This window comes from Xenopus tropicalis, chromosome 1 (assembly GCF_000004195.4).
Source record: "Xenopus tropicalis strain Nigerian chromosome 1, UCB_Xtro_10.0, whole genome shotgun sequence".
Lineage (NCBI taxonomy): Eukaryota > Metazoa > Chordata > Amphibia > Anura > Pipidae > Xenopus > Xenopus tropicalis.
Genome location: NC_030677.2, coordinates 104,277,955 through 104,305,938, shown reverse-complemented (window position 1 = coordinate 104,305,938; position 27,984 = coordinate 104,277,955). Strand labels below are relative to the sequence as shown.

At 38.3% G+C, this 27,984-nt stretch overlaps 2 protein-coding genes across 4 annotated transcripts in view; one reads left to right on the top strand and one right to left on the bottom strand.

Annotated features, from left to right (window-relative positions):
* cib3 (calcium and integrin binding family member 3) overlaps positions 1-27,984 on the bottom strand; it is a 56,091-nt gene that overhangs the window by 12,595 nt on the left and 15,512 nt on the right. The window contains exon 6 of one of the 2 annotated variants that reach the window (XM_031899196.1): positions 25,992-27,415. Coding sequence (XP_031755056.1) covers positions 27,394-27,415 — 22 coding nt within the window. The 3' untranslated portion in view covers positions 25,992-27,393. 2 annotated transcript variants of the gene reach the window in all.
* On the top strand, positions 1,839-23,626 carry hsh2d (hematopoietic SH2 domain containing). Of its 2 annotated transcripts, none has more exons than XM_031905290.1 (6): positions 1,839-2,060; positions 7,639-7,771; positions 13,848-13,937; positions 19,559-19,724; positions 21,794-22,093; positions 23,053-23,626. In XM_031905290.1, the coding sequence occupies exons 2-6, from the start codon at positions 7,668-7,670 to the stop codon at positions 23,347-23,349; spliced, it is 957 nt and encodes a 318-aa protein (XP_031761150.1). In that variant the 5' UTR covers positions 1,839-2,060; positions 7,639-7,667; the 3' UTR covers positions 23,350-23,626. The 2 variants fall into 2 exon arrangements, with proteins under 2 accessions (XP_031761150.1, XP_012809627.2); XM_012954173.3 differs by having other exon boundaries at positions 1,846-2,060; positions 22,975-23,626.

Sequence of the window (27,984 nt, the reverse complement as noted above, 5' to 3'; positions counted from 1 at the left end):
CCATAGGAAATCTGTGTTTTCCGATGGTCTTAGGCGACCCCTGTGAAAGGGTCGTTCGACCCCCAAAGGGGTCCTGACCCACAGGTTGAGAACCGCTGGGCTAATGGAAATCCTTTCTTCTGTGTTCTTTCTTCGCGTGAAAAGCCACAGTTTAAAAAAAAAAAGTTGTTTTTTTGACTGGCATGCGCGGGCCCCAGGATTGCAGCAAAAGGAGAAGAAAGGAAAAGGATCACTTACCTTCATGTACCCCGTACTGGTGCAATTTTCTGCTAATAGGAGCACCAGCCTGGGCTATCAGGTAAGTGATCCTAATCAAGTCAAATCAAGTCAAGCTTTATTGTCATCACATCTGCATACAAAAAATATACACTTGGGACAAAATTACAAATTGTTATTTGCCCACACAAGAAAAAACACATATTACGTTCCATAAACATACATACTGCTAAAAACTGCTAAAACATATTGTGTATATACAGTACAGAACAAGGAATAAATAATGTGCCAAAAAAGTCAAACCAGCTTTTTCTAATTACTGCTGTCAATTTAGCAAACAAATATTTTCTATTTCTCAACTCTAGTGCCTAGCCCATTTTCACAATTCTCCTTTTTTGTTTTTAGTTAAATGTTATGCTAAAACTATAAGCTATACTCCAAAGTGCAATGTGCATATCCTTTCCATTTAGTGAATATATCAGTATACCAAAAGCCACCTAAGTACCATACAAAATGTTTAAGTGTTATGCTAAAGCCACAACTATTATTTATACTCTTGCTCCCATGTACAATAAAAGGTGCTAAGTTTTCCCAGGAGCAGTAATCCATAGCAACCAATGACATGTTTGCTTTTAAAAAGGTAAACAGTAATTGCTGCCTGCTGGTTGCTATGGGTTACCGCTCCTGGGCAAACTTAGTGCCTTTTATTACAGAACCCCATAAAAGTGCAATTGTGCATTATTGTAAGAGAAAAAAAAAACCAGATGGCACAAGGATAAAAAACTTGTAACAGGCATGTGAAGGATCGCCCACAATGCTGACTGCCCTCCGGGAGCAGCTTGTATTAAAAATATCTTGAATTGAAAGAAGGGATTCCCCTATAATCTCTTCTGCTGTTCTCACAATCCTCTGCAGTGTCTTTCGATCAGCAGCACTACAGTTACCATACCACACAGTAATAGAATTTGTCACTACACTCTCTATAACTCCTTTATAACTGGATATGGGGGAAGCCTAACATTTTGGCACCCCCCAGTGATTCCACCTTTTCTTCTCCTTTAAAGGTGAACAACCCATTTAAAATTATTTTTAAGTGCGCTATAGATAGCAGCACTCAAAGGCAATTTGCCTTTGTTGTTTGTAATGTTTGAATTATGTAACTGTTGTTTCGGTTTCTTAATAGTGTACAATTTCTATTCAATAAATTATAAACGTAACATCTAATGTCTTAGTCCCTCTGCTTCCTGGTTGCTTTGTTCACTACCATAATTGAGCCATCATTTATTAAATGGGTGCGCTTTTATATTGCAACATTGATGCATCAAGCGCAAGTGGTATCAGGCACACATTTTGCTGTACACTTAGCTAGAATGGTGGGTGGGTAAGAAAAATGCATTGTGGATAAAAATCAGGGTGAAAATTTTGCCCTTTTTTAGTAAACGAGCCCTTATAAATGTTGGCTGTAAGATGAACTTCCTCTCTGGACATTTTATGAGGCAGCTGTGTTATAGATACATTTCTTACAAAACCATGTGCAACTTTGTTGTATACAAATTGGAATTTTGATGCAGGAAGTTAAAATACACTGTCACAGTCACCTTTATTCTCGGACTCATGTTGAACTACTTCAGGCACGCAGCATACCTTGTGGGAAAATAGCTTAGATGTGCCTGTGCCTGTGACTTTGCAAGGACTCACCTCCCCACCTGCTCCTCCTTCTCCAAAGTGAGTCACATCACAAACAGAAATGAAAGAGGCGTGCACTACTCACCTTACACAGAGGAGAATAGAAACCTGTCTTTGAAAACTGCACTGTGTCTGATGCACGGCTCACTTGTCTCAAGGTATTGTGAATTCATTTTTTTCCTTCAAAATGTTCAGTGACGCTAAGCTAAGCTAAGCTAAGAGTGGATTCAGCTTCTTCCCTTCTTATAGGGTCAAGTACAGGGCCGGACAAGTTTAGGTAAAGTACCTTTTATCCAGAAAACAGCTAGTACTTCCCAACAGCTATACTTCCCTGTACTATGGCAATGCCATTTCCTGTATTGTCCTTAAACAAATGAGTCTTCACTTTTCATTAACTTGCTTTTTTTCCTGTATTAATAAAACAAAATTGTGTACCTGAGCTCTAGCATACATCTATATTGCATAGAAAGTGGTCCTATTGGATTTTAGTGCCCTTAAGGCATGGCGCTGCTCATTAAAGACTCCTTATCTGTAAAAACTCTATTATAGCTACCATTCTAGATAACAGATTACATGCCTGTATTACAACATACATGGAAGGCTTTCTGTGCAAATAAATGAACCTGATGCATAAAATGTGCTACATTACTATGCTTATTAAAAAATAAAATGGGTCTGCAAACCTACATGGTCCTACTCAGAATCAATTCTAATACTGAAGGAACAAAGGCACACACATCTTATTAAATGATTAGGTGAATATTACGGTATGTTGTTAGTCATAACATATCAGATTTGGAGATTTGTTCCTGACATTCAGCTCAAAGCAGGTGCCCAACTGGCAATAACAGGATAATAATAAGGAAGAACTGGATCAGAAATTCCAACCCTGTCCTTAGATAAACAGCTCACTGCGTGTAACTAAAGGAGATCAAACTAAACTCCAAAACATGATATAGGTGCCTTCCATCAACTAACACCATGAGAAATCCCCTCACAGTATCTGGGCTCACTGATACACCACAAAGTGTATGATTTTGGACACAAATCTCCATTTTTTCCCTACAATATAAACCTTTCCAGAACTGCAGCATCACATAGGGTGCTTTGTTGCCTTTGTGAATTGCGTTCATCACAGATGACAGCTCCCACAGTATCTTTCTACTTGTCTAAATTGACCACAGTAAAACAGTTTACTCTCTGATCATGTGCCTGTTAAAGAACACACATTCAGGAAGTGGACATTGGCAGATTGGCATAGAAATGCCAGCAGAGTTATTCTCACTGCCTCACTGCTCTGTCATTATCATGAGGCGAGATATAGATAATATTATAGCAGAGGATAATAATAATAATGTTTCTTAATATTGTTTAAAATCTAAATGTAGTTATTATTGTACCACAGCATTTATTTATTTAGTGGCTGTGCAGATTTCTATTCTATTCCACTTCTACGTATGTCGACAAACCGGGAATACCAGCATTCCCAGTAATCCCTACCTAATAATTAAGAGTTCCTGGTGACTTTGGGAATGAATTTTCTTTTGTGTGCTAGCAACAGTAAGTTGGCTGTGGGAGGTAGAGCCTAAATATACAGCAATAAAAATAGTAGGGGCAGTGGCGTAGCGTGGGCTTTCGTCGCCTGGGGCCGACCGGAAATTTGCCGCCCCTCTATTTAGTTATTCTTAAAAAAAATAGACAAAATAAAAAAAGCAGCATTAAATTTTTTTATTGATTAAAAATTTACTTTTCGTAAATTACTTTTCATACACAGAGCCCCAATTGCCCCATACACAGTGCCCCCAATAGGAAGTGCCCCCATACACAATACCCCACAAAGACCTGGCCCCCCCATGGAAAGTGCCCCAATTTCCCCATAGACAGTAGCCCCCACACAGTGCCCCCAATTTCCCCCATAGTACATACCCCCAACAGACCATCGGCGGTGGTTCCTTCTCTCTTACAGGCAACAGGCGCTTCTATAAGGTTGCGCCTCGTCGCTGACGTGTGACGTCATACGCACGGGCGCAACCTTATAAAAGCGCCTGTTGCCCTAAAATATACCTATATTTTTTTAAATTTAAATATCATGGTGATTGCCGCCGCCCCTTCTGATACGCCGCCCGGGGCCATGGCCCCCTCGGCACCCCCCTCGCTACGCCACTGAGTAGGGGTCATTTACTTACTGCACCACAGTTGCAGTCCTACAAATTTCTCTGTGGTCATTTGTGTAAAAAATATAATTGATAAAGGTACGTACATCAACACTACTTGCACTTCTGTTGCTCTTGGTGTAGCTGCCTTACTACTGTACCAAATCTAACATTGCTGCGCCTACTGATGCAGGTAAACCCTGGAGATGCCAACACTTATAAACAAGGCAGTAGCTCAATGGTTCCTAACTCGGCTTGCAACAATAAGCGCAACGCAGATGTGCCAAAATAACTAGGCATACACATCACACTTACGCCAACAATACAGAATAAAATTGTGTAACTGCAGCACAATGTTCTAGCTCATTCAAAAACTTGGAATTACAGCCATGTCACGAGTTCATGAAAGATAACCACCCCTTGCCATACCCACTTCCCTACCTTTCCCCCTGATTTCTTAACCCTTCTATACCGAGATCTGGTTCAGTCTTCTCCACTCCTAACCTGCTGACTATCAACATCCTTTACTCATTTCATTTCAAGACATTGCAATGTGAGAATTAAGTCTAAAACAACTGGACTTTTCTGAGTTTTTCTTGAAAACGTTTCACCACATCAGTTCAGAACTGAAGAAGCCACTCGGATGAGTGGTGAAACGTTTTCAAGAAAAACTCAGAAAAGTCCAGTTGTTTTAGACTTAATTCTTCTAGATACTGTATTGCAATGTGTACATTGACCACTCTGAGCATGCCAAACCATGGCCCAAGAAAATAGATTATCAGTACCCACTTGCTCTCACAATCTTCCTTTACTTTCTGTAGCCTTGAATGAAGAAAGTGTGCTTCAGCCATAGAATCTATTTACAGGAGCTGTGCGGTTTGCATTTACCTATTGTTTTCTTTAGCTCAGGACTTTGTTCCCTATTTAATACTGACATCACCTGTACCTGGGAATATAGGTGTGTTGCAGGTTACAGATTGCCTGCAGGCATGAAAGCACTGTTGTTTCTATATGCTAGCTAAGATTTTCAGTCATGTGATAATTACTCAAGCATTTTAGGTTTCTGTAGAACACTAATTGAATAATCAGATACAAGAGGTCAGTAGATAATTGACTGTAGATCCATTATAGACTGACACTGTAACTATAGTGTCAAAGCTCGTCCATGGCCAGTGTTCGGCGCAGGTGCTTAATTCACAGGCCTGCAGTTACGCCGTTAAGTACGTATGTGTTGATTCTCACGTGCGTAGGCATTCTAGCGTGCATGCTTAGACATAAGTCCACGTTCGAACGTGTCCATCGATTAACTCACCCTCGCATTCTGACGCATGTGCATCTAGCGTAAATAGATGCAGAGGCCTATGCTCCAGTGTGAGGTGATACTGTCATGTACTGGAGTCAGAAGGTGATAAGCCTCCCCTGCGCTTCCTACTGTACCTAAACACTGGGGATGAGGACAGTAACAGGCCCAGCTGAAGAATAGCAGGAGTGCCAAGGAATCCGGACATGTGAGTGTCTTTGGGGGGGAATTCACAAAAGTGGAGATTTTTTTGGAGTAAAAGTGGTGGAAAAACTGGTTAAAAACACATTCTCCAGATTCACAAACAGAAATCCACCTAAATTCCAACTCAACCGCCACTTTTCCGTTTTTGGTGAAAGAAAGACAGTTTACAGACACTTTTATGAATTTGTTGTTAAAATGACAATTTTTCCCGACATAACTCAGACCAACCAGACCATTTCTAAGCTCTTCTGTTTTGTTTCACCCAGTCTCCATTTCACACTTCTGGCCGGGGCCCCCGACCAGAAGTGTGAAATCAAAAAAAGTTTAATCAACACCCTATATATATATAAAGCGTTTTTACCTCACATTTGCATTGTTATCCTAGTCTTAGCTTAATGAATGAGGCAATAACATTTTGAGTGAAAATATTGTATACATTTTATTTAAAGAAAAAGTAAAGCCTCCCTGTCAAATTTTTAGTTTTAGCAGCAGTGCCCCCTCTTTAATCACTTCACTGACGTTTGCCCCAACTTAACTACAGAGCTACCTGACAGCATTGGCCCCCACCTTTAGCTGTGCCCCTTCTGTTCCCAGTAGCCATATTGGTGATCAGCAAACAGCACATACACACTGGCACCCAAACTGGGATATTGGGGTACAAGGTTGGACTGGCCCAACAGGACACTGGATAAAGACTCGGTGGGCCCTAGTCCTGTTGGACCTCTTTTCATCGGACATTTTGGTGTGTGGGCCGGATTACTGCTGACTAGTAATGAGTAGGGGCTAGAGAAGAAGGTATTTAGATCCTTAAATCTTGTCACAGAAGTGGAATTACACAGAAAACATTTGAAAGCCCAGCTTGTCCTGAAAAAAATGTTGTATAATTTCCCTGAGCAAACTAAAATTACCCTTCAGGAAATACCGCCAAAGTGAAATGAAAAATGGCATACAAAATTGATAATCCTGCTGGTTAAATCCTTACCCCAAGGCTCATGTAGCTGTGGGACTGAGTTTGATGGCACCGACAGATTTACAAGAGCTAAAGGCAAATTCATAAAAAAATGTTGGCAAAATGACAAAATCTGAAAACTGTCTGTTTAAAATACAAATTCACAAAAGTGGAGATAGAGGTTTGTGAATTAGGTGAAAAATCCAACAAATCTATCTCCACTTTTATTTTGTCTCAATATCACCACTTTTGTGAATTCCCCCCTTTGAGTAATGAATGAATAGGACTCAACTTCAGTAGTCGGAAGATACTCAGGAAAATGCTCAGTGTCAGCCAGAGACAATCACCTCACACTGGAGCATAGGCCTTGGCGTTTATCTATGCTACACGCCGTACCTGCAAGCATGTGAATTAATACTCGCTGAACACTGGCCATAGACGAGCTCTGACATATAGGTAACTTACAGCATATATTAAATGAGAATTAAAGCCATCATGGCCTTTGATAGAGTCTCTACCGATACATAAGCTAACATACACAGGAACAATATATAAATTGCCTTTTCTTCACAGCCAGTAAAAATTTAAAAAAGGTGCTAAGCTTGCCCTTTAGCAGTAACCAATAAAATGTTTGGTTTTAAACAGGTGACCATTAAATGCTATTGGCTGATTGTTTGTTTTGGGTTACTGCTCCTAGGAAAACTTAATGCCTTTTGTTATATAACCCCTAGCATTTGCAATGGCATGTATGCATAATACTCTGGACAGAAATATAGGCTTCCCCTTTTATTTCTAGTACTGACAAGATGAAATGATGTGTCACCCAAAAGCCTTCTCCATCTCTCGTTATTCCTAAGACTAATGAATGAAAAGCATGTTATTGGCCGCACATGGAGTATCAGATGGACCTTGGTAAATCTGTTATTGCTCTGTGTATGTTTAAAGGGACACTTTTCATTCACCAGTAGTAGAAGGAATGACAGGTGGAGAGCAACCAGTGTGCCCTTAAAATAATACTTTTCAGAGATAAACTCTATTCACTGCTTAATGAATCTGAATTGAGATTAATGACACTACCACATTTCTTTAATATAATTATATTTAACTAAATTTCTCTGTTATTCTTCCAGCTCTTGAGTTATCAAGTGTATTTGAGTAGATGGAGGTGACACGACCATCTGCAAAATGGTTTACAGAAACACAATCAGACTGGTTTCTTCGAAATGGGATTCCTGATTGGTTTCATGGCATCATAACAAGGAAGTAAGAGATTATTTTTCTTGGATAATTTATTCAGATATACTTGGTGTCCATGGAAAAGAAACGACAAACATAGAGCACACCATATTTACAAGTATTTATTTCCTTTTATTAACCATTAAACATACAGTAAAAAAATGGGTGAGCCGAACGCTACAGGATGCGCTGTATTTATGGGGCAGCTACAGGTCTCTGTGTTTAGAAATGTAGCAATTATCTGTATTTCATACTAATCAGCCTTGTATTGTGACATTTATATTCTATATATACAGTATATTGTGTGTCGGCCCCTAAGCTCAGTAACTGACAGCAGCACAGAGCATGTGCAGAGAATCAGCAGAAAAAAGATGGGGAGCTACTGGGGCATCTTTGGGGGCACAGATCTTCCCTGCTAAAGGGCTGTGGTTGGCTTGGGCTGGTACAGAAGCCCTAAACATAATTTACAACATTTCTAGCCTACTTCTTTAATTAAGTTTTAGTTCTCCTTAAAATAAACTGGGGAAAACAATGAATTTGTTTGAGACAATTCCCATTGACTTCTATAGGAACTGAGCAGCTTTTACTTTCTGGGTTTTTTTGCTTTATAAATCACCACTGTTAGAGGTTTGATGGACAACTAGTGAGCTATATTTCTATAAATGGATAGGGGTTAGCTCCAAACTGGAAAGCAGCATGCAAAGTGCAAATAACAGGCACAATCTACTATTTTTTGCACCCTGCCTTCCAGCATTAATGAATTGCTGCAGGTCTCTGTATTTAATTTTAGAGCACAGAGACCTATGGGCATTCACATTATTACTGCACTGCCTGCATTCGGCATTGCTGTATTCATCATGGGCAGAAGGGGAGGCACATTGGCATCCTCACACCCCGTAACTTGCACATCATTTAGATGCAAAATCTAGGGAGCAGAGTCAGAAGAAGGCCTTAACTTGGCCCTGTAATCACTGCTTTCCCTATGGCAACTGGTAAGGACAGATTGGCCTACACCAGCCAAAGCTGCTCTCTGCAACTCACAACATTTTTTTTCTAGCGTGAAGTAAAGATCGCAGTCAATCCCTCAGGCAGAACTGCACTGTGCATGAGTTTTAAGGGGCATGCTCTTCTGCCTCGGGCCCCATTTATTGTCATAGTTTGTCTAGTGAGTGTATAAAACCTGCAATTTAGGCTAATGGCACATGAGACATTTTGACAAATGCTGGTTCCTACTTGATCACAGGTGAGGTAAAAATAATCTGTAAAATGTCCCTCCCCTTTTTCTTTGAGTCCCAGGAATGTTTTGGGAAAAACAGGATGTTTTTGGGAAACCAGTGATGATGCCCAGTGTGGATGTTCATACAGCAAAGGGACTGCTTGGTCCATGCAGAAGATGACACAAAGTGAGACAGTTAGTAAGCTGATCTTAGGGAAACTAGTGTGGGAGATCAGGGGTCTTTGCACTGGTATATAAAGTAGTGCTATACATTGTATTGAACACTTAATAATAAGACACTTTCCTAAATTAATAAGAGTGATTGTCTGTGATTATCTGTGAAGAGAAAAAACTTCACGGTTTAATTTGTCCACTTCTGTTGCCAAGTTATACAGCTATAACAGATGGCGACATTACTTCATAACCAGCCCCAAGCACAGCTGTAGTTAAAGTACATACAACCTAAAATACGGAACTGTCTTGTGCAAATAGACTATTTTATTTAATCGTCCAACCGTTCTTTTGTTTATTAAAGAGATATGTCTATTTTAATGTTGAATTGTTATATGGATATGTGCTCACATTATTAACAGTATTACCTCTCCACTCAGGCACCAGTAATCCAGGCAGAAGCCCCAGGTGTGTGTTCACACTTCTTTAAGGGCAATGTGGAGCTACTTGTTGTGGCTACAAATAGACATGACAAAACTTTAAATACTGAAAGTTTTGGGGTTATGGGTGTTGTTGTGGACCAGAAATGGGGTGGGGTATCATGGGAGAATGGGCAGAATGTCCAGTGTAATTGGGCATGGTCTAATTAGTTCCACTTTCCTCCAGCTCATGACAAACTTTAAATATTGAAAGTTTGGTGGTTATGGATGCGGTTTGTTGCGAACCAGAAAAGGAGTGGGCTGCCATGGGAGAATGTCTAGTGTAACTGGGCGTAGACTGATTTGTTCCTTATTTTATAATTTAAATGTTGGCAGGTATGCTGTTGTCATGTGTACTGCTTCAGAGATTACAGGGTTCATTTCCGACTGCAACCTTCAGCTGGCCGGGCAGGGCTTCTTAAGAGAATACACCAATAACTTTGTCAGAGACATAATCACTTTCCTAGTATGGTTTATTAGGGTGGATTAAAAATTAAAATATATGTATGCAGTAGTAGAAGAAAAGTGAAATATTTGACACATTAGCTTTACAAGCAGCTCTCAGGAAGCCTAGAGCTCAGAGCTTACATTTAATAACTCACTTAAAGGACAAGGAAAGGTTATTATCAAGTAAGACTTATTCTACAGGCATTTGTCTATAGTACTCACTGTAGAGCTTGTTTCCCAGATCCCTGCCTTCCTGTCTTTGATCTATCGCTGGCAGCCTGCAGCATTCTGAAGACTCCAGCAACGTCACCAAATCTGCAAGCCACTTCCTGTGGGCTGCCACTGGCAGCCTTAAGCCGCAGTGCCTTGGATTGTGTTGTCCTGCGCATGTATGTTATAGGACAGCCCCTTCCCTGCTGTGCCTGTGCGCGCTCCCTGCATCATTAGTATGCGCGTTTTAGCCCCGCCCCCTAAACGGCCCTCAGCCAATCAAAAGCGGGACTGCCGTTGCCATAGCAACGCGTGTCAACAACCACTCCATTTCTTCAGAGCTACCAGAGCACTTACACAGAGCGAGCGGTGCGCAGCGAGGGGCAAAGTAATTTCTTTCAATTTTTTTGCATGATTGCAGCGGTAAGCAAATAAAGGGGACATATAACAAACTAAATAGAGCACTTTATAATTGTTTATATTGATTTTTAATAGTGTTTTCTACTCCTGAGCACTGTATATATTGGGCATGTGTAAAATATATAGCAGAACTAACTAAAGTGGAAATGCAGATGGTCATGGTTAAAACCAGGTAGAATATATCAATCAGAATCAATCAGCTTATGCTTTTAAAATAGATATATCAATTAACCTGTGTGATTAGGATGATACTGATTTACCCTGTCATTATTTAATATGCTACAAATGCTACAACTACATATAAACTAAGATACCTGTTATAAACAATTATTCAGCAATATATACCTATGTTTGTTTGCTACTGATCAATTTCCCATAATAATTGACAAATAGCCATTTTAAAATCATTTTGTTTCCATGCTAAGTCTATTTATTTTAATTTTTTTTTTTAAATGTCTATTTCTTGATATTTATGTCAAGCCATACTTGTAAGTCCAGCCATATTGCCCCATGTACCTGTGCCAGCAGCCATATTGCCCCATGTACCTGTGCCAGCAGCCATATTATTGCCCCATGTACCTGGGCCAGCAGCCATATTGCCAAATTAGCCAAATTTGCATTAACTTGCCCTTTCAACAGTATAAAAAATTGCATTAACTTGCCCTTTAAACAGTGTAAAAAATCGCATTAACTTGCCCTTTAAACAGTGTAAAAAAATTGCATTAACTTGCCCTTTAAACAGTTAAAAAAATCGCATTAACTTGCCCTTTAAACAGTTTAAAAAAATCGCATTAACTTGCCCTTTAAACAGTGTAAAAAATTGCATTAACTTGCCCTTTAAACAGTTAAAAAAATCGCATTAACTTGCCCTTTAAACAGTTAAAAAAATTGCATTAACTTGCCCTTTAAACAGTTAAAAAAATCGCATTGACTTGCCCTTTAAACAGTTAAAAAAATTGCATTAACTTGCCCTTTAAAATGAATACATGTATGAGTGAACATATTTGTGAGTGTATTTTTTACATGTGTATGTGAGTACTTGATAAAATATCCTGGATGTATATTATAAAATAGTAATTTTGGTTCATTACAGTAAGTGATTATCTAATATATAGTTTAGAAATTAATAGATCAGAAAAAACTCATACAAAAATGTTTATTTCGTGTGACAATGATCCAGTGTAAGAGTAAAAGCATTGCTTCTGTGAGAATATCAGTAGGCTTGTGTATATGAAGATCCAATCACTTATTTTTCAATATTAATATAGCAGAGAGGAGGAGATGGGCGACGACCAAGCTGTGTGGGGAGTGGCTCTGCTTGATAATGAGAAAAGAGCAAGCTCGGGAGCGCGCCTAGGCTCAGGGGGGAGGGAATTCTGCACATGCTCAGTGCAGATCTTGAGGCAAAGGAAGTGGGCATTCCTTTTCAAAGATGGCCGCGCCATTCACTGAAACAAGTGTGCAGCATGCAGTAAGTGTATCTCTGTAAATATTTAATTAGGCAAGCTAGAAATATAGCGTTTTTACTTAACAACACTAGTACTATTGAATAGTGTGGTTAGTAAAATTTGACTTTCATTCCCCTTTAAGGATCACTGCCTTAAAGGAGAACTATACCCCTGGGCACAAAAAGCCCCCTTAACTATCACTGCATAGACCCCCCTCACCTCTCCCTTATAGCATAGTTTTTAAGTTTAAACTCTGTCCCTATTGCTAATCGCTAGCTAAAAATGCCGAGTAGCGCAGCAGCATACCTGGCCGACATCTTTTTACTGACTAAAGACTCTACAGCTCTCACCTAACCTGCTTGTGCATGTGCAGTTGAAGCGGATTTCCTGCTACCTCCAACTGCGCATGCGCAAGCAGGTTAGGTGTTGGCAGAGAGACCCGAAGAGTCTACAGTCAGTAAGAAGATGTCGGGCAGGTAAACTGCTGCGCTACTCTGCATTTTTAGATATTTTTAGCAGTTAGCGATAGGCCGTTTAAACTTAAGAACTATGCGATAAGGGAGAAGTGAGGGGGGTCTAGGCAATGATAGTTAAGCGTGCTTTTTGCACCCAGGGGTATAGTTCTCCTTTAAACAATCAAAACCAGCAGGTTAAAACAACTGTATGAGACCTGGCCCCTGTTATATTGTTTTTGATTGATTTTCATTGCAAAGTTTTTTAGTATTACAGGCTCTTTTATTTTTCTAAAAAGCTGTTTTTTGCTGGAGGACCCCTTTAACTCCACATTCAGCCAGATGGGCCAGTTTACTTGCTGACTAGGATAGAAGATGTTCCTCCCCTGTATCTTCTGTTACTAACTCTCCCTACATTAAGTACTTTCCCTGGACTCTAACAGTACAAAGCAAACATACATGAATATATAAAAAAAATAAGGCTATAGAGATCATAGTAAGGCCTGGAGTTAACAAAAAATGATGATCTTATAGTTAGGCAAGTCTAGACAAATGGATCAGCTTGTGCCTTCTAAAGGTGGTGGGAAAAGATATATATCTTGCCATTGTGCATATGTGCATTGTGCAGGTATGGGATCCCTTATCTGGAAACCTGTTATCCAGAAAGCTCCGAATTACGGAAAGCCTGTCTCCCATAGACTCCATTTTAATCAAATAATTCAGAATTTTAAAACTGATTTACTTTTTCTCTGTAGTAAATAGTACCTTTTACTTGATCCCAACTAAGATATAATTAATCCTTATTGGAGGCAAAACAATCTTATTGGGTTTAATTAATGTTTTATTGATTTTTTATAGACTTAAGGTATGGAGATCCAAATTATGGACCCCTTACCCGGAATACCCTTGGTCCAGAGCATTCTGGATAACGGGTCCTATACCTGTACTTATATATTCAAGAGGAAACATAAATACGAATACAATTTTAAGTGAACATCCAAAATGATCCTTGCCCTATATTATCTAAACTTACTGATAACCAGCAGCACATGGCACCTCTCAAGTTCTATAATTGAAATTGCATAGCATTTTATTTTACTTTAATTTGTAAAATCTACTTGTTGCTACATCTTTTAATTGCAGTTATAATAGGGAAGAAACATGTTTTATCAAAGTCATTTAACATAAATGTCTTCTATTAGCTGCAGGTGATTTGTCTACAAAGAGAAAATTATATTCTGTATATTTATTTTGATTTAGGGATGCAGAAGATTTACTAAAAGATACAGTTCTTGGGTGCTTTCTCATAAGAGTTGGTGAAAGTCGAATTGGTTACAGTTTATCTTACAAGTAAGTAAAGTGTTGCATGCTTGTATGTCTTGTTTATATATCTATATAGGGGATATAGTCTCTTCCCTAAATGACATCTGCCATTACCCAGGATATCAGGCTGAACTCATATTAACCTAACAGTAAACCCACAAACAAAACATCTACTAAAAATATCAGACTCTTAGGGCAGTGGCACACAAGGGAGATTAGTCGCCCTGCAATAAATCGACTATTCTCCTTGAATGTAAATCACCGGTGGGATGGCATATGTGTCACTTGGTTTTCCCAAAGTCACCCGAAGTTTCCTTCAGAGGCAACTTTGGGAAAACGAAGCAACAAAGGCACCTTTGACAAAGTTCCCGGTGAGGAACGAAATGCGCGTCAGGTGTTGCTTCTTGGGGGGGTGGTTGGTAGGTTTCACATAGGCAACTTTTTTTTACGTGCATGGTTACTCTGTATAATAATTGCAGCTATGGCAGAAGCACCAATTTCATAGGAGGGCAGGAGGTGGGTTTCACGCTGAGACTGGGAGACCAACTGAAGCAATACTTCTGTTTGGAGTCACTCGTTACTATAAAGTGTATCTGCACTGTGAAATAGTAACAGTTTTTATTGGGAGTTTATACAGTACATGTTTTGTGAAACAGTAACAATTCCTGCGAATATGCATATTGATAAAGTTACATAGTTAGTTACATAGGGTTGAAAAAAGACCAGAGTCCATCAAGTTCAACCCATCCAAGTAAACCCAGCACACACAAGCTATACTGACCTATCTATACACTCACATACATAAACTATATATACAACCACTAACACTTAGGGGCCCATTTACTTACTCACGATCCGGCCGAATGCGTCCGATTGTGTTTTATTCGTAATGATCGGTATTTTGCGATTTTTTTCAGCGCCTTTACGACTTTTTCGTTACCAATACGATTTGCGTGAAAAAACGCGAGTTTTTCGTAGCCGTTACGATGCGCTCGTATTTTGTCGCGACTTTTTCGTAGCCTTCGTACCGAGTACGAAAGATTCGGATTCATTCAAGCTTCAGTATGGTGACTTTACTTGGGCCAGGTTGGAGCTGCAGAGTGCCATTGAGTCCTATGGGAGGCTTCCAAAATCATGCTAAGTCTGAAAGTTTCGGCCGCCGCTTACGAGCCTCAATACGAAAAAGTCGCGACAAGATACGAGCGCATCATAATGGCTACGAAAAACTCGCGTTTTGTCGCGCAATTCGTATTGGTAACGAAAAAGTCGCGACAATTTCCGAAAAAGTCGTAAAGGCGCCGAAAAAATCGCAACAAATACGAAAAAGTCGCAAAATGTTCGTTTTCCAATCGGATTTTTCCAATTCGGATTCGAATTCGTGTCTTAGTAAATGTGCCCCTAAATGTAGATCTAAACCACTAAAACAACTGTAGATGTTTTAGTTACTCCCTTATAGAGCTGTCTCTGCAGCATTATCTCAAAGGAGACCATGTTGTGATCACTGTTCCCCAAATGCTCACCCACACAAATGTTAGAGATGAGTTCAGTGTTATTAGTTATTAACATGTCCAAAATAGCGTCATTCCTAGTAGGTTCTTGAACCGCCTGAAAAAAAAAGTTGTCATTTAGCATATTTACAAACCTACTAGCTTTTTCTGACTTAGCCACCCCATTACTCCAGTCAATGTCCGGATAATTAAAGTCCCCCATAATAACAACTTGACCCAGTTGTGAAGCCTCCTCCATTTGCAACAATAGCTGGGCCTCATCCCCCTCATCTGGTGGTTTATAGCATACACCAATGATCATTTTCTTTGTGACCTTCAGCCCTACTGACATTTCTACCCAAAGAGATTCAACATTTTCATTGGTAATGTCTTTATTACATGGCTTTAAATCTGACTTTACATAAAGACAAACCCCTCCATCCTTTTTAATCTCTCTGTTCCTCCTAAAAAGTGTATAACCATTTAAATTCACAGCCCAGTCGCATTTATCATCCCACCAGGTCTCAGTGATACCAATTAAATCATAATTTTCAATACATGCAATAGCTTGCAGCTCCCCTAATTTACCCGACAAGCTTAGCGCATTAGCCAGCATGCAGCAGAGATTACTACTTCTCCCTCTGATGTTTACATTAGCTAACGGAGAGTTAGGGCTCTGGCACACGGGGGAGATTAGTCGCCCGCGAACAGGGAGTTAATCGCGGGCGACTAATCTCCCCCGTGTGCCAGAGCCCTTAGAGCTAAGGTGAAAATTAGTCTGTTTCCCTTGTAACAATGGAAATGGATATGCTAAGCAAGTGTTTGTAACTATAGGTTGCTGTGTTAAAGATTTTTGTTTTTCACTTTGTTTGCATTCTCTTGTTTGCTGCATTTTTTTCACCAGTATTTAAAGGGAAAGTAGTACACGTGCATTGTAGGCAGTTCTCTTAACTTTTCCCTCTGAGTCTTCCTATGGACTAATCTGCATTTGAAGTATCCAACGCTATTTTTAAATTTTGGGCTGTGTACATACTTTCAGGGGGCTGCGTTTGGGAAGTAATAATAATTATTATTTTTATTCTGATTAATAAAAGTTACGTTTTAGATGGATAGTGTTGGATACTATTGCCTTACTTTATGGGAATAGTGTAGGCTTCTATTTTGAGACCAAACTAGTTGTGCTCTAATTGTAAATATTTACATATCTTGTAAAAGATTACTGGACATACATTTTATAGACGTTTCTACAAGGGTAGAGACAAAGTTGATCACAAAATATTTCCTACTATGGACTATAGGCCTCGGGGATATTCTTGTGAATTTTTTAGAGAATAATTACTCTTTTCCCTTTTATGGCACATAGGGCATATTCTCCCCTGGCTCTTTTCAGAGGGAGGAAAAGCATCTTAATTTGGCTATGCAGTCTGTCATTTACTCGAATGAAATCCGTCTGACACTTAATTCTGACAGGCAGGTCTGAACCAGAAAATGTGCACATGTGCCATAAGCCTTAAAGGTCTATTTAGTAACCAACCATAAATTATCTTTTCTGGTTTAGTGACACTTCAGGGTATATTTATCATATTTATCATGTTGTATAAGTGGAGTGAAGCATTACTGGTGATATTGCCCAGGGCAACCAATATGCAATTAGATTTCAACAGTTAGAAAACCAAAGCAAAACATTTGATTGACTTCTATGAGCCACATCACCGGTAATGTTTTACTCCACTTTTTACACAACATGATAAATATACCCCTTGAACTATGAAATAAGTTGCTATCCATTACTAGAACATCCCTTCCCATCGTATTCTAAATAGTTTAGTACTTTAATGCAGATCTTGGTAATTTTGGTCAAACCCTGTTCTCTGCAAGGGTCATGGGCCTTAGGGAGATTAGTCTACTGTGGTCTACTGGGGGCAACTAATCTCCCTAAAATGCCTTCCCACCAGCAATAAAGTGAATCGCAAGTGGGAAGGCATATGTGTTGTTTTGTTTTCCAAAGTTGTGCAAAGTTTCCTCCTGGGCAAGCCCTAAGACACAATAGGGTTAATTTACTAAAGTGCGTTAATTTTTATCGCACGGTTTTTTGCGTTAAAAAAGACGCGACAATTAGCACACGATTCACTACAGTATTATCGCATGCGTTAATTTGCGCGCAGAAAAGAACACTAATGCATGATTCACAAACACTTAGACGCGCTAAATATCGCATTAGACTATGCGAAAATTAACACCTACTTGAGGCAGGCGGTAATTATAGAAAAGTACAGTTAATGAGCTTTGGGCAATAAAATATGGACTTTTCAGTGTTATTTATTCAAGTCTGTGTTGGCCCTAGAGTGATGCAGCCTCCAGTTTGCCGCATATAAATAGTAGCCACATATAAATAGTGCATATAAATAGTAGCATATAAATAGCAGCCACTTATAAATAGTGCATATAAATAGTAGCATATAAATAGTAGCCACATATAAATAGTGCATATAAATAGTAGCATATAAATAGTAGCCACATATAAATAGTGCATATAAATAGTAGCATAGAAATAGTAGCATAGAAATATTTATATGCGGCTACCATTTATATGCTACTATTTATATGCACTATTTATATGTGGCTACTATTTATATGCTACTATTTATATGCACTATTTATATGTGGCTGCTATTTATATGCTACTATTTATATGCACTATTTAGAAAAGTACAGTTAATGAGCTTTGGGCAATAAAATATGGACTTTGCAGTGTTATTTATTCAAGTCTGTGTTGGCCCTAGAGTGATGCAGCCTCCAGTTTGCCGCATATAAATAGTAGCCACATATAAATAGTGCATATAAATAGCAGCCACATATAAATAGTGCATATAAATAGTAGCATATAAATAGTAGCCACATATAAATAGTGCATATAAATAGTAGCATAGAAATAGTAGCCACATATAAATAGTGCATATAAATAGTAGCATAGAAATAGTAGCCACATATAAATAGTGCATATAAATAGTAGCATAGAAATAGTAGCATAGAAATAGTAGCATAGAAATATTTATATGCGGCTACCATTTATATGCTACTATTTATATGCACTATTTATATGTGGCTACTATTTATATGCTACTATTTATATGCACTATTTATATGTGGCTGCTATTTATATGCTACTATTTATATGCACTATTTATATGCTACTATTTATACGCGGCGACTATTAGCGCACATAACAGGCGTTAATTAGCGCGCATGCAGTAAATGCCGCATGCAATATCGCGCGTAAATTAGCACAAGTATGCTTATAGTGAATCGTGCGTTAAGTGGCAAAAATTTAGACGCGATAAAATTTTTATTGCACGCTATAAATAGCGCACGTTTTAATGCACTTTAGTGAATCAACCCTAAAGTCCCAATGTGATTCATTTAACTCCATTGGTATATAGGGCAGTAAAATGCCACTATATCATAAATAATAAAAACTAAACAATGCACAGCAGATACTTTTCCATAAATGGAGAGCATTTGGCTCAGACTGTTAGCTTTTATAAAGTGGTGGGCATATTTCTGAAATTTACTTAAATTGGGCTCATTTACTATATTACAAAGTGCAAAACATCGGCTTGAATGTTTTTTTCCCAGAACTCTAAGGGAATTACCAGTGTAGGCACAAATTAGTGTGCACCTTGATAAATCATGCAAAAGTCACAGTACAAGTTTTTCTCATGCACCAATGTGTGCGAAACATACCCATGACCTGGTGTATCAATAGTAATTTTCTACTTATTTAGTAAGCTTAATTCTCATATTTAACTGAAGACTAGGTGCTAAATGCATTTTTTGTATGCACCCCCCTTCCTTTATTTCACATAATGCAGTGTTTGCATGTGTGTTGTGTGAAGCTGAATATGTGTACCTGCGCACTATTAATCAAAGGAGGCTAGACGGCCTGCACATATTTTCATGTGCAAAGAACATATATGGGAACAAGTAACTTTTTTAACTGACATTAATATGTGCACGACTCATGCTTGCAAAGTAGCCATCATGACTGATTAAACTGGTTATTTTTTCTTAAATTGTGTAATTTCATATTTGCAATATAATATTTGCATATTAATATCTTGTCATCTATGCACACCAACTTTTGCTTACTCCCTTTTTTAGAGCTCCTGACCGTTACAGACATTTTATGATTGATGTGCTAAATGGTCAAAATTGTAATATGGTTGGAGATACAAGAATCCATAGGACACTAGAAGATTTAGTTATGTTTTATTCCGTGAATCCTATTTCTCCATACAACGAATTTTTAACCGAACCCTGTGGGCAGGTAAAGCTGAATAAAGAAATATACCGATAATTTTTGTTATTTTGTAGCACGGGTATTTGATTTGACATGTAACATTTACCTCACAGATGTTAAAACATATAGTGGCCGATTCCCTAAAAGTCGATAACGCTTATTGCATGTTTTTTTGTGTTAAAAAGCATGCAATAAATAAGTACCGATTCATCAAAGTCATTTCGCATGCGTTAATCCGCATATCACATGTGCAAAAAAAACGCATCAGCGCTACGAGTTATTTCTAACGCATTACGTTAATTAGCGAATAGAAACAGTACTAACGCATGATTCACAAAAGCATGTAGAGCGTTAAACGCGCAAAATATCACATTAATCTGTGCGAATATTAACCTACTTGGGGCAGGCAGTAATTAAAGAAAATTGCGGTTCCTGAGCTTTTGGCAACACAACATGGAGTTTGCAGTCGGATTTTTTCAAGTTTGTGTTGGCCCTAGAGTGATGCATCCTCCAGTTTTCAGGGAAATGGTCATTTTCAGAACAGTAGTTTTCTGGAAAGTAATGGTTACGTGCGTAAAATCGTGCTCTAAATGTTGCATGTGGCAAAATATATTGTGCATGACAGGAAATAACACACGTGGCGGGAAATAACACAAGAAAATCGCTCATCACGAGTTAAATACCACAAAGAACATCGATTCTTAATTATGACGCCTGTCCTTTTAGTGAATCAAGCGCTAAGTCGCAAAAAATAAGGAGAGATAACATTTTTAACGCATGCTATAAATAGTGCTTGTTTTATCGACCTTTAGTGAATCGGCCCCATAGAATGACAAAACTCAGTCTGCCAATTACATGATGGGATTAAGCTATGTGAACAAGAGGCATCAGTGATCAGCTGGATCACCACCACCTAACTTTTTTGCCATCAAAATTTAATGGCACAATATAAAAGTTGTAGGGGGTCATTTATATTACCCAGGGGCGCAAGTGCTAGAACACACAACGTAGTACTCAAGCAGTGGGGTAAACTGCACTCTTCTTAATTCCTCATGAGGAGCAGAGCACAGTGTCAGGAGGTGCAGGCTGGATGATGTGCAAATTAGGGTAAAAGTGGGGGGCAGGAGGATGGTCACCTATGTGCCTCCACCTATTCATGCAGGAAACGGCAGGCATCTGTGCTCTAAAATGGAGCACAGAGACCTATGGCAGTTTGTACAGAGTTTAACTTGGAGTTTTGCAAATGACCCCTGTAATCTTGCTTCCTGATTAGCAAGTTGGGTGACACATGCTATTGGGATAGTGTGATTCAAGGAGAGGTTGTCTTCCAGAATATCATAAAGTACAAAAATTGGCTGGCACTCCAAAGTCGCCAAAGGGCAGTTTTTCTTATTTAAGAAAGCCCACTCGGGTAAAAAACCCTCAACTAATGCATTTTTTTCCCCGAAACCCGTGTGAGTTTCTTAACTCACTTTACTGACTTACTTAACTCACTTTGCTGGATCAAGCAATCATAAATCTGCCCCTAAGTAACAGGCCAAAGTTTTTTTTCAAATAACATTGCTGGTAAAAGTTTTAAGCTCATATTCATAAGCTTACATAGGCTACAATTTTCAGAATCCCAGACATCATTCAGGGGTGGCTGATTATTAGCTGAAGGGCTACCAGCCTATGTTGACAGTACAATTAGCTGAAGAATGGGATTGTTTAATGATTAAACAGGCTTAATTTCCTACAATATTACTAATTTCTCTAGATTAGTGCTGTCTAACTTATTACATGTAGAGAGCCAGTTATATCTCATACAGCATTTTGGAGGGCTGGATTATACTAAATGTCATACAGTGAAGTCTATGGAGCCACTGAGCAGTTTGGTGGCCATAAAATGCCTTTTGAGGGCCAGATCCAGCCCGCGGGCCTGCAGTTGGACATCCCTGCTCTAGATAATGTTATGGCCACTTGTTCATTCCTAAAACTGATTTATGAATCAGAAATCAACTTTGTAGCTCTTTTTACAGTTACAGATACAAAGCTTCCGTATTCCCTCTTTTGAGTTTTGCAAAGTTTTTTTTTTATACTGTTTCTTTCTGTCACAGAAAACAAACTCCAATGCCGATTATCAAGAATTGTTTGAGCACTATAACAATCAGGTTGCAAATGTAGAAACAGTTGACAATAATGAGAGATACATCGCTTTTCCGATACCTGAAGCAAAACTGAATTCCAAAGGAGCTGTGGAACCACCAGGAAATGTACTGGAGCAGGCATGCCCACCTATTCCTCCCAGAAGATTAAGGGCTTCAGGCAGTCTCCCAGAATTACCTCACGTTCCATCTTCCATGGTCCCAAGACTCTACCCTGCCCTGCCTCAAGTAGAACCCATGCCACACAATTTTGTAAGTCTGCATTTTATAGTTATAAATAAAAATGTATTTATATATCTTTTGATGCCGAGTAAAAACATTTCCTTCATAAGTACTGTGTTGCTTTGTAAGGCTAATACAGTAAACACAACTTGATATACTATGATATATCTGAGCCTACAGGCTGGTGTATGGACTTTTCCATAGTCTGAAAAAACAAGTATTCATAGAAATTTGCATCTCTGCACCAATGCAAGTAGGCCCCCTTCCCCCTTTCCTGTTTGCCTGCCTTTCCACTCACTCCTTTGTGGCAGGTAGCAGAAGGGGCTGGGGTGGAGAACAACCATACAGTAGCATTCTGGGCCCATCTGTGCTTCTGCTGTATGGTAGTTATGCCACAGAAAACTACATAATACATATTATTATTTTTCATTAAATGTAAGGCCCCATTCAAACCTTTGGGTCTTTTTTCTTTCTCTCCTCCTTTCCCCTTCTTACAAACTATGCAAGGCCAATCTGTTCTTAGAGCATTACTTTGTCCTGTTGGACAGACCACAGCTTGTATGATGAATTACCTGTATGGTACAAGTCTTTCAGGGCTTGTCAAAATTAATTAAAAATAACAATAAAATGTAAAAAAAAAAACCTTTTACTGAAAGCACTAAAAATCACTGCACAACCAAGCACCATATTTCCCTGTGTTCCAGCATTTCTTAGTGATGTCTGTGTCTGCTTCCTGCTCTTACAGTTAGTGGGAATATGTAGACTTTTATCCCATCTCTCATTACAGGTGTACCTCCTTGTTTAGAAGACACATCCAAATCTAAACACACACACCACTCATTCTTTATATAGGTGCATCAATTCAATGTCTGAACATCACTGCCTAACAACAATCTTATGTTTGTGTGCAGGTTCACGTGACACCAAGTCAGAATGGTCATGGTCACAAACTTTTGAAGTCAAGCAGTGTGGATTCACCAATTTTCCAAAACAAAAGTTGTGCGATCAGTGGGGACCAACAAACTGCCATATCATCTAAGCCATTCAGAGGCCGTCGCAATATACTGAAAAAGGCAGCGGCTCGGGTAACAGATGGACAGATTGGGCAAGAATTCAAGTCATTGGAAAATGCAGTGACAACACATATGAAACATCTAAAAGACAATTTGGGATTGTCAGGGCAAACGGAACTGCAAAATACAAACAAAAATGTTAATCAAAACGCAAAAAGAATAATTCCTGAAGAGTACAAAAAGCCTCCTCCTTTTGCTCCAGGATTTAACTGAAAAAGACATTTTCACAAGACACAAGCTCAGACTTTTACAATAGGTGTCAAAAAGATAATTCAGAAGGTCAACATAGATGATTTATGTTACAGAATCACTTTATGTTACTGCCTAGTTAAAAATAATGAAACATTTCATAAATACTGTACATAATATTTTCTGTATATTCTTATTGAATGACTGATTCAACTGTTTTAGTTGTATTTGTGTAGATAAGTATACACAGCATATTACTGAGCCTACCCTGGAACTATTTAAACATAGCTGGCTTGGCACCATAATGGCAAAAGCTAACAAATTATTCTTTCTCATCCATACTTCCATAGCATGGTTCTGTTTTATGATAGTACAGGTATCGGACCCCTTATACGGAAACCCATTATCCATAATGTTCCGAATTATGGAAAGGGCATCTCCCATAGACTCCATTTTAATCAAATACTTCACATTTTTAAAAATGATTTCCTTTTTCTCTGTAATAATAAAACTGTACCTTGTACTTGATCCCAACTAAGATATCATGAATCCTTATTGGAGGCAAAACAATCCTATTGGGTTTAATTATTGTTTAAATTATTTTTTATGTAGACGTAAGGCAGGAGATCCAAATTACAGAAAGATCCCCTATCTGGAAACCCCCAGGTCCCGAGCATTCTGGATAATAGGTCCCATACCTGTACCAAGAAAACTTTCAAGTTACACCATTTGGTCCAGTCTCTACCTGGATATACATCTTAATGAATTACATTTTATGAAACAGAGACCCTATGAATAATAGACGTTTTACAGGTTCATGCAGGGGTGCTTAAAAAAGAAGTTTGGCCTTAGCTTTCAAGAGGACAAATTCAGAGTGTTAATGATCATACCCTGGGCTAGTTTAAATAATTTTACTAAAATGACTGAAAATTGCAATAGTTTATAGGCAATCTTATTGGGGGGTCCTGTATCTGATCTTCTGTCCTAACCCTCTATCTGCCGTCACATTCCACTAGAATCAAAATTTTTATATAGAGGAACCTAAGGTTCTAATACTTCACAAAAGGAAAACTAACAACTGAAACGCTCTACTAATAAATGGAACCATCAGTGGGTCTCCTCTCATAGAATAAAGAAGAGAGCTGGCCCACATTACACAGAAAGGTAATATGGGGTATCGTGAACATAATCCCTGGGGTTAACATATTTAAAATGATTGATATTTTAAATAAGTTACCCACAATTGCAGCAATGATTAAATATTAACTGAAACACTGTATTTGAATAAATGGGTCTAAATAAGGTCTAAACCTTATTGCTTGTTTTAGAAACACCTGTTGGCAGGTTTATAAAATGTCAATTAAATGTCAAAGAGATCATAGAAAATTTTGAGCAGATTTTGTGGGTCAAACTTTATTCGACCCACAAAATTTTATCATGCAACTACAAAACCTAATCTCCCCTGCTGTAATGTAATTTGTTCAGGTAAACTCAGATGGTCTGATTTGTTCATGTGTGTATATCTGAGTCAATGTATTTCAATTGGTCCCATTATATTTTGACCCACGCAAGCATCTTATTGGTTGATATGTGTTACTGCTTCTGGGAAAACATAGTGCTTTTTATTACATATGGGGAATAGTGTAATACATAGGTTTAATGTTCCCTCACCCAGACTAATGCAGACTGTCCACGAATATATATGTACAATACATTGGATATAGTTCGGACTCTCCCAGTATCCTCTCAATTCTTCTGCTGAGACGATTCCCTCTGCAAGCTGCTGTCACAGCGGAACACCTGTGAGAGGATACTGGGAGAGTCTGGACTATGTACAATGTATGGACTGTACCCCTCATGAGTAGGCACTGTTAATGTGACTTTTATTGTGACTATTGCACTATTTTTGATTTTATTTCCATTTATAAACGAGGAGAAGCTGCACAGTGGAGTTGTGATATACGCATTCCCCTGGGGCATCTTGTGAGTTACCACCTGAAAGGGGGAACAAACTTGCTTTTATACACTTTGGGTGTATCAAATATAACAACTTTAGTGACACTCTATCTTTTGGATTTGTGGTTGGACTTAACATTTCCCTTTTAGAAGTTATTACATTATGAGCTCCCTTTTCTTTCTTTTTAGATTTTTATATCTACTTTTCTGGTCACAAGTGAGGACTGCATTTAAGGGAGCCGCAAGGACATTTAATAAGTGGAGCGGCGCTGTGCCAATAGGAAGTAATTCCTGTGCTGAATTTTTAAGTAAGTAAGATGCCGGCACAATGCTAAGACAGGTTTTTTCTACAGGCTGGTGCGGTTCTTTTCTAACAGGAGCACCAGCCAGGGGAAAAAAACTTGGCTGGGGGGTGCCTAACATTATGCCCCTCCAGTGAAATAGTCTTTACGTGTCCTTTAATCTAAGCCTTCCAAAATACAAATATTACCTCAGCTTGAATAAAACTCACAGAGGGTTCCATTTATTTTCTTCACTGTACTCAATTATTAAAGAAATGATAAAAGAAAAGAAAACATAATATCTTAGACTGAGAATGGTATGAAAGTTGGTTGTACAGCTGTTTACTCATGTAAATATAGGAAGATATATATATATATATATATATATATATATATATATATATATATATGTTTTACCAATTCATACATACAGTATGCATGTGTATATCTTTATATATTTGAAAAGGTTTTTAAGCAACCTGCCAAGTTCACAGTAAGATTACAAAAGCACAACAATAGGAGTACACAAGGAGTGAGGTCTCTGCCCCAAGTACTAATAATCTAAATGGACACACCCTGTATGTAACCTTAATCAGCTATTTACTCTGCTGTAATGTACAGGGTCAACCTGGATTCAGGATGCCACTGACAATACATAAACCTTGGCAGGCGGTATTATTTAGTTTACTAAGCAATCCCATTTATCACATTGGTACTAAATATATCACAGCACAGCAAAAATTTCATTCTCGTCTGTTTAACATACTGTACCTCCAACTGATGTAATAAAATAGAATGGGTGGGCATGTGAATTCCACATGTCTTGAAACAAAACTCCACTCTTTATTACCCAATTTTTTTTTACAAAAGGTCCCCATCTCAGTCCTCACTGCATAACTACTAAGTCCAAATATATTAGACAACACTCTGCTTTTCCTTTAAAATAAAATGACTTTATTAAAGCAAACACAGGCATAGACATAGATGAGCAGCTGTGTTTTACTTCATCGAAAAACAGTGGAGTGTGGTCCAAACTATCCATCAAGTCTTATGTCTGCCTTGAAAGGTGAAAATAATAAACCTACTCACAGCATAAAGTATTACTGTTAATATCGAAAAGAAGAGAAAGTATTAAGAGTTAAATATTTTAAACCACCTCCCATGGCTTGCCACATAGGAAGCAGACATCTACTGCTATAAGTACTTTTACACAAGGCCTTATCTTATTGCCATACCAGTTCTGAATATAGCATATACATCTTTAACCCATTCTTTCTACATAATACATAATAAAAAAAGCTTTTAACACATTCCCATAATATACCAAATACCTGTAGAAATGCCAGGTGGGAAGAGAGCAAAGTAACAAATGAATTATTCTGGATTTTGGTAACTTCTTTGGCGGAATAATAAATTATTTACATATCAGCAAACAAAGGCCTTTAGTCTGCCTTTGTTCCTGCTTTCTGAAAGGCAGCCAGGCATTAGTTCTCCTAAAAGTTTTAGAGGGTTGAATGTGGTTAGCAGAATCTCCTATACTAGTTAGCTCCAAAATAGCAGCTTCCTAACAACAGGGGGTGTCTGGTTTGTAAATAGTACAAGTGTCAGTAATATACTGTAGTTGGTCTATGGTTGGTATATATTTCCTCAGGTAAAACCAGAGTTAAGAACAATAAAAAATATATGAGAAGACACATAAACTCTGCATGTTTCAGCAGCATCTTTAGGGAGATAATTAGTAAGTTCTTCCAAATCTGTTGACATTGGTCCACAGAAGTGTGGATAAAAGAAAGACAAAACATGAATACAGATTTGAATCATCTGTAAGGCATTATATCCTGATATGGAATGTGCTGCAAAAAAAAACAAAACATAAAGTAAAATGTATATTCATTGTTATTCAAATGGTCTAAAAAGTTTATGCAGCAATGCTGTAACAGTGAAGTATAATAACACTCTGAATTAAAGTGTATCTTTTTATTAGGAAAAGATTTTTTTATTTACAATGTTACCCTTGTGTAGTAGGTAGTTGGAGCAGGATATCCTGCTGACCTCTAAATATTACATAATTTGGCTGGGGACTTTCTAGCAATAAACAGCTTAAAGGGATACTGTCATATTTTTTATGGTATACTTTTTATTTGTAGATTACACTGTTTACATAGCAAATAATTCCCTCTACCATTTAAAATTTTATTCTTGAACCAACAAATGTAGTAGTTGTAATATTGGTGTGTAGGTGCTATCCCAGCGCATTGTGCCTGAGTCTGAGCTTTCAGAAGGAGCCAGTGCTAAACATTAGAACTGCTTTCAGGTAACCTATTGTTTTTCCTACTCCCATGTAACTGGAGGAGTCCGAAGCCGGACTTGGATTTCTTGCTATTGAGTGCTATTCTGATATCTACTGGGAGCTGCTATCTTG

Coding starts and splice junctions, on each gene's coding strand:
- hsh2d (XM_012954173.3), top strand. CDS start 7,668: ATGGAGGTGACACGACCATCTGCAAAATGGTTTACAGAAACACAATCA. Junction 7,772..13,847: donor CATGGCATCATAACAAGGAA/GTAAGAGATTAT, acceptor ATTTTGATTTAG/GGATGCAGAAGATTTACTAA. Junction 19,725..21,793: donor TAACCGAACCCTGTGGGCAG/GTAAAGCTGAAT, acceptor TTTCTGTCACAG/AAAACAAACTCCAATGCCGA.